The 8,039-nt window shown below is 43.5% G+C and overlaps 1 protein-coding gene across 1 annotated transcript; it reads right to left on the bottom strand.

Moving 5' to 3' along the window:
• Positions 1 to 3,107: 3,107 nt before the first annotated feature.
• Positions 3,108 to 5,063, bottom strand: OR5A2 (olfactory receptor family 5 subfamily A member 2). The gene is given in 6 exon segments (XM_070383234.1): positions 3,108 to 3,385; positions 3,388 to 3,491; positions 3,493 to 3,841; positions 3,844 to 3,900; positions 3,903 to 4,070; positions 5,003 to 5,063. Coding segments are annotated over 6 exon segments (1,017 nt in total).
• Positions 5,064 to 8,039: the final 2,976 nt, after the last annotated feature.

Here is an 8,039-nt window from a genome sequence, read left to right as displayed (position 1 = left end):
ATGAGGAAGGAGGCTCGACATACGCAAAGGCGGGATCGACCCTCAGGAGTCCCCCTGGAACTCCTCGAGCATCTACCCCCATAACAAGAGCCTGCCTACTTTACTACTTTGTGCTCTCACCTACACCTCTGACTTTACAGGGGGCTGTCCCCCACCACCTCTTTCGGAGAAGGAGTTAACTTAGAGCTCCAGTTAATAAAAACTCCTGGGTGTGACAAGAGTGTTTTAACCTACAAACTCCTCTGAAGGTTCTCTAGCCTGCCTGACAAGCTTGTCTGGTCACATGTGATTGCTCACAGCCTCCCAACCGGGAGAGGCACGAGATGCTTTAAACCTTCTAAAAACAGGTTCCTTAGAAAAGTTAGAAAACCATTGGTATAAGTATAGTGGGCTGATTAGAAATTGTATTGGTGAAGGGTTTTTCATTTGTTGAGCCAATGTTTGTTGCTAAGTCTCCACATCCCCTGCCCTTACACACATTAATGAATATATAGAAGAAATAAGTATTAACCTTTGATATTAATCACGTTAGACCTTAGGCTAAGTAAATTCTTTCCTTAATTAAAACCCACTACACCCTCACCCTATAGGAATGTAACTTTATTTGGATGGCGTCTGTTTTAAGAATAATCACCCCTGGAGATATAAGTGTCCTGGTTGACTGACCACTGTCACAAGGAGAGGGTCATAAATTGTCAGCAGGCCCCCTGGCAAGAAGATGATGTAACACCCCTAAGACCTCTGTATACATTTGTATGAAGCACCTGACTTTGATAAAAGTCAGGACTGCTGACCCCACGTGACTTTTGCCTAACATCTCAGTGTATAAAAGTAGACCATGGAAAATAAAGAATTGGGATTAGTTTCTCGAAATACTGGTCTCCCCATGTCTTTCTCTCTCTCAAACTCTGGCTGAGTCTCCATCTGGAGCATGGAACCCGCCATGCTTACTAATTATGCCTGGGCTTCTAAGATCCGACTGGGGAGGCCTCAGTGTCTCCTCTCCTTCAGGAGAATGGAAGGACGCCTGTGGCCTACGTAAGTGGTGCAAACTTCTTGTCTTGAAGTTTTATTGGTCTCCCGTGTAAACCAAGCTACTCAGCCTCTTTTCTCCACTGAATTTTCCTACTGAGCTATCCTCATTCTATTACTCTTTACATCTCTAATTAATATCTAATTGAAGCTATTGTATCCTGATCCTTGCCGACGCCGTCCCCGCTTCGAACTCCCTGGATCAGCCGGGACTGGACCCCGTCAGGCCACCTGATGCAAACAGCCAACTCATTGGAAAAGACCCTGATGCTGGGAAAGATAGAAGGTTAAAGGAGAAGAGGGCAGCAGAGGATGAGATGGTTAGATAGCATCACCGACTCAAGGGATATGAGTTTGAGTAAACTCAGGGAGACAGTGGAGGACAGAGGAGCCTGGTGTGCTGCAGTGCATGGGGTTGCAATTGAATAACTTAGCGATTGAACAACAACAAATTGATACCAGGTATAAGATAGATAACTGACTGTGTATATAGCACAAGGACCTCTATTAATGCACTGTGGTGACCTGAATGGGAAGGAAGTCCAAAAGGGAAGGGATATATGTAGCCACATGGCTGATTCATTTTAATATACAACAGAAACTGTCACAACATTGCAAAGCAACTAGACTTCAATCAAAATTAATTTTAAAAAATTAGCACAGTGATAGGATTTCCACACGTGGGCAGTTCTATGTGCTTAAGCTCTTTCTTCTTCCCAAAGAACTGCTTCCTAATATGCAAAAGAAGTGGCAAAGGTGAGAAATTATAGACATGCCTTTTACTGAGACTATTATGGCCCAATTTGAGTAGACATTATAAAGCTATGTACTTTGTCTCTTTTTAGCACATTAACCTGAATTTCTCCTGCTGTGTTCAAAACTAATAATATTGACTAAATGGCTGACAATAGGAGCTAACATTTGTTAAATATTATTATATACCAGGCAGGGGCTTCCCTGATGGCTCAGTGATAAAGAATCCACCTGCCAATGCAGGAGATGCATGTTCAATTCCTGGCTTGGGAAGATCCCTGGAGAAGGAAATGGCAGCTCATTCTAGTATTCTTGCCTGGGAAATCCCGTGGACAGAAGAGCCTGGTGGGCTACAGTCCCAGAGGTCAGAAAAGCTGGATACAACTCAGGGACTAAAGAACAAGACAACCATATACCAGGCACTTGGCTAAGCCCTTCTCATGTACATTCTCACTTAATTGTTGCATCAATTCAATGAGGTAGATACAGTTATTATTCCCATTTTACACATGAGAAAAATAGAGCTTGTAAGTAACTTGCATAAGGCCACAAATATAAAGATGGCATATTTAGATTAATAACCATAGGTTTCATGATTTAAGAACACTTAGCAACTGTATAGTGCTTCCCTGGTAACTCAGCTGGTAAAGAATCTGCCTGCACTGAAGGAGATGCATGTTCGATTCCTGGGTTGGGAAGATCCCCTGGAGAAGGGATAGGCTACCCACGCCAGTATTCTTGGACTTCCCTGGTGGCTTAGTCAGTAAAGAATCTGCCTGCAATGCAAGAGACCTGGGTTCGATCCCTGGGTTGGGAAGATTCCTGGAGGAGGGCATGGCAACCCACTCCAGTATTCTTGCCTGGAGAATCCCCATGGACAGAGGAGCCTGGTGGGCTACAGTCCATGGGGTCACAAAAGAGTCCAACATGTCCTAAAAAGTAAACAACGACAATCCCTTCCTCAGGTTACAATGCTATGTTCTGGACCTACCTGAAGAATCTCCACCTTAAATACTGGACTAACATTTTTTTCAATGTCTTCCACCTACAGACACAAACTCATATTTTGATACTCCAAGTTGATCAGCCTTCCTCATGGTGAAGTTTTCTGCTAATCTCAATCTATGCAATGTTATTCATTCTAGAAACAAGTAATGGCCAAACTTTTTCCCAATAAGCAATAGGAAACTGGTTAGAGAAATATTGAAAAAAAGGGGGGGGGGGCCTGGTCATCACAAATTATGCAGATCAACTAGTCCAAAACGACATGAGTCTGAACAAGTGACCCAGCTCACAGCTTCATTGCAAACATTATATTAGGGTCAGAAAAGGCAATGCCCATGAAAAATTACATAATCCCTTTGCACAGCTTTCCTCATGGCATTTTTAATGTCCTTGTTCCTAAGACTGTAGATGATGGGATTTATCATAGGAATCACCAGAGCAGAGACTATGGACACCACCTTGTCCTGGTCCAGGGAGTAGCTGGAACTAGGTCGCATGTACATGAAGAGACCAGAACCATAGAAGAGGGTCCCAGCAGTCAGATGAGAGGCACAGGTGCTGAAGGCCTTGGTCCTCCCTCTAGCTGACCTGATAGGACGGCAGCAGCAATGCAACCATAAGAGATGAGGATCACAAGGACAGACAGCACCCCAACGCCCACACCCATGAGGAAGGTCACCACCCGGCTGGCAAAAGTATCAGCAGGACAGAACCAGGACTGGAGGAAGGTCACAGAAGAGGTGGTTGATCACGTTGGGCCCGCAGAAATCGTGCTGATAGACGGAGCAGGTGTCAATCAAAGAACTGAGGAACCCACCCAAGTAGGCTCCGGCCGCCTTCTTTAATCAAAGGGTGTGAGATACGAGGACCGTGTAGGGCAGCGGGCTGCACATCGCAGCACCGCGATCAAGTGCCATGGCCGCCAACAGGAAGCAGGCAGCCAGCCCCAGCCCGCAGAAGACAAAGCACTGCACGGCACAGCCCATCGAGGAGACGGTTTTCCGCTCCGGGATGATGTCAGAGAGCATCTTGGCGGCTGTGGAGGACACATACAGACATCCAGGAAGGACAGGTTACTGAGGAAGACGGCCACGGGCGTGTGCAGGTGGAGTCCATCCTGACGAGGGCCATGAGGCTCGGGTTCCAGGCGAGGGTCAGGAGGTAAATGCCCAGAAATAATGCAAAAAGAAAAATCTTCATTTCAGGCTGCCCTGAAAATCCCAGGAGGATGAATTTTGTCACAATGGTGCTGTTCCTTCCTGCAGCCGCAGACCTGCTTCCTGAATAAAGGAGGGAAGCAATCCTGTGATCTGTTAGACTTTGTTACGAGTCGATATTTCCTATAATATCTTACAGCAGATACCAGGTTTAGCCACCTGCTAGGCAAAGTCTTCTCCGAGCAAGTCAGCCTATGATAATCCCTTCGTACTATTTAAAATCTGTGTGCTCTATACTTTGCTGACAAGAAGAGAAGCGGTCTAAAAGAGGAGAGAGAGACTGGGAGTCAGAAATGTGAATTTTGTTCACAACTTTATTCCCAACTCCCTGGAGACGGTGGGAAGTCATTTAATCTCTTTGTTTCCTCATTTTCTCAGTTGAAAAATGGAAGGTTGAGTCTCAGGGCTTCTTTAGGTTTGGGTTTCTTATGGCTTTTTTAGACTTTCTGACTTGAAAATATCAACCCAGATTAACAATAAAGTTAGGAATTTATTCTATTTTATGCATATTTAGTATAAGAATCCAAAAAAGGAAGTAAATACAACTGGTTATAGTATTTTGCATGTTCCATGTTGAGGGAGGAGATTCAACCCATAATGAAAACAATCCATTCTTTTAGGTAGCAAAATTAAAGGGAAAAGGGATTTATATATACAAACACATACATGTGCAGTATCAGTAAATGCATGCTTAGAACTAGACATTTTTTCTAATTTTATAGGTTTTAAAAATATTTATTTTTATTTATTTATTTGGCTGCCCCGGGTCTCAGTCGTGGCATGTGGGACCTTCAGGTGCAGCATGTAGGACCCAGTTCCCCCACCAGGACTCAGACCCTGGCTCCCTGCTCAGCGAGTGTGGAGTCTTAGCCACTGGACCACCAAGGGAGCCCCTATAGTAAGTTTTATACAAATCACTGCATAAAATCATAAAAAATTCAAAGTTCGGACTAGCTCCATCAGCATCATTATGGGATACAGGGCTATTTGCTTACCTTTGGGTGTGAGGTGGAAGAAGGAAGCAACAGCAAAGTTGACTGAAATTGGCCAAGTCATGGTGGTCGTGGAAAAGCAGAAACCAGTACTTCCTGACCAAGAGAAGTTGGGAATGATTCATTGCATATTTGAGGATAATATTTAGGGAGAGGCAAGGGGAAATTTCCCAAAGAAGGGCAATGCCAAAGAATGCTCAAACTACCACACAATTACACTCATCTCACATGCTAGTAAAGTAATGCTCAAAATTCTCCAAGCCAGGCTTCAGCAATACGTGAACCGTGAACTTCCAGATGTTCAAGCTGGTTTTAGAAAAGGCAGAGGAACCAGAGATCAAACTGCCAACATCCACTGGATCATCAAAAAAGGAAGAGAGTTCCAGAAAAACATCTATTTCTGCTTTATTGACTATGCCACGGCCTTTGACTGTGTGGATCACAATAAACTGTGGAATATTCTGAAAGAGATGGGAATACCAGACCACCTGACCTGCCTCTTGAGAAACTGGTATGCAGGTCAAGAAGCAACAGTTAGAACTGGCCATGGAACAACAGACTGGTTCCAAATAGGAAAAGGAGTACGTTGAGCCTGTATATTGTCATCCTGCTTATTTAACTTATATGTAGAGTACATCATGAGAAACACTGAGCTGGAAGAAGCACAAGCTGGAATCAAGATTGCCGGGAGAAGTATCAATAACCTCAGATATGCAGATGACACCACCCTTATGGCAGAAAGTGAAGAGGAACTCAAAAGCCTCTTGATGAAAGTGAAAGAGGAGAGTGAAAAAGTTGGCTTAAAGCTCAACATTCAGAAAACAAAGATCATGGCATCTGGTCCCATCACTTCATGGGAAATGGATGGGGAAACAGTGGAAACAGTGTCAGACTTTATTTTGGGGGGCTCCAAAATCACTACAGATGGTGACTGCAGCCATGAAATTAAAAGACGCTTACTCCTTGGAAGGAAAGTTATGATCAACCTAGATAGCATATTAAAAGCAGAGACATTACTTTGCCAACAAAGGTCCATCTAGTCAAGGCTATGGTTTTTCCAGTGGTCATGTATGGATGTGAGAGTTGGACTGTGAAGAAAGCTGAGTGCCGAAGAATTGATGCTTTTGAACTGTGGTGTTGGAGAAGACTCTTGAGAGTCCTTTGGACTGCAAGGAGATCCAGCCAGTCCATTCTAAAGGAGATCAGTCCTGGGGGTTCTTTGGAAGGACTGATGCTGAAGCTGAAACGCCAATACTTTGGCCACCTCATGGGAAGAGTTGACTCATTGGAAAAGACTCTGATGCTGGGAGGGATTGGGGGCAGGAGGAGAAGGGGACAACAGAGAATGAGATGGCTGGATGGCATCACCGACTTGATGGACATGAGTTTGAGTGAACTCCGGGAGTTGGTGATGGACAGGGAGGCCTGGTGTGCTGCAGTTCATGGGGTTGCAAAGAGTCGGACATGACTGAGTGACTGAACTGAACTGAATTGAAGGGGAAATTTGGATGTCATCAGGCCAGACCAAATTATCATTTTTGAGACATGAAGTAAGCCCATAAACACTCTGCATTAAGAAATACAGGCTAGCACTGATAATAGCATCAAAATGAAGAAATATAAATGGATGTAAAAAGGCAGAAGTGTCCTGGGGAAGACTTGATGGTAGAATTAAAGTTGATGTATTTTATTATTTTATGGAATTTGATTGTCCAGGCATTTTGCAACCATTGCAACCAGATTGAACAATGATTGTGTTCATCATTCATCATATTAAAAACTGTTTTACATGAATAGATTCTCAACATCACTAACCGTCAAGGAAATGGAAATCAAAACCACAATGACATCTCGCCTTTCACCTTTTAGGATGGTTATTATTAACAGGTGTTGGTGAGGAGGCAGAGAAAAGGGAACCTCTGCACACTACTGGTGAAAATGTAAATGAGTTCAGCCTCTGTGGAAAGCAGTATGGAGGTTCCTGCAAAAATAAAAACAGAACTACTGCATGACCCAGCAATTCCACTTCTGGCTATATCTCCAAAGGAAATGAAGTCAGTCCCTTGCAGAGATGTGATTCCATGTTCACTCCAGCATTATTCACAATAGTCAAGATATGGAAACAACCTAAATGTCCATTGACAGATGAATGCATAAAGAAAATTTAAGATAGATAATGGAATACTATTCAGCCTGAAAAACGAAGGGAAAATCTCGTCATTTGTAACAGTGTAGACAAACAAGGAGGACACTTTGCAAAATGAAATAAGCCAACACAGACAGTCAAAGTCCACATGATCCCACTTACATGTGTATCTTAGAAAGTCAAATTCATACAAGTAAAGAGTAGACCGGTTGTAGCCATGGGCTGGGGTTGGGTGGAGGGAAGAGCGAGATGCAGGTCACAGGGTACAAGGTTTCACTCGTACAGGATAAGTTGTGGAGGTCTGATGAACAGCACGGTGACCATAGGTAACGTTACTGCATACTTGAAGCTTTCCAAGGGGATCAGTTCAGTTCAGTTGCTCAGTCGTGTCCGACTCTTTTCGACCCCGTGGACTGCAGCATGGAAGGCGTCCCTGTCTATCACCACCTCCCAGAGTTTACTGAGAGGATAGATCTTAAATTAAATCTTCTCACACTAAACAGTCACACAGACACACAAACACACACGGGTAACTATGTAGAGATGATAGGTAAGTTATTTAACTTGATTGTGTTGATCTTTTTATAGTGTATGCATATATATGCGTATAAACATCAAGTTGTACACTTTCAGTTCAGTCCAGTCGCTCAGTCGTGTCCAACTCTTTGCGACCCCATGAATTGCAACACGCCAGGCCTCCCTGTCCATTACCTGTACACTTTAACTGTATGCAGTTTTTGTCTGTTAAACATATCTCTATCATGTTGTTAAAAATAAGGAAGTACTATTCCTAGCTTTGTATTTTCTAAAAATTTTAAATCCCCCCACAATTATTCACTGAATGGACAGTCAAAACCAAGAAGACTAACTGTGACCCAGATAGTCTTGCAGCCG

Source organism: Bos mutus, chromosome 15 (genome assembly GCF_027580195.1).
Source record: "Bos mutus isolate GX-2022 chromosome 15, NWIPB_WYAK_1.1, whole genome shotgun sequence".
Classification (NCBI taxonomy): Eukaryota; Metazoa; Chordata; class Mammalia; order Artiodactyla; family Bovidae; genus Bos; species Bos mutus.
The sequence above is the reverse complement of the archived record's forward strand: the minus strand, read 5'-3'. Positions and strand labels throughout refer to the sequence as shown.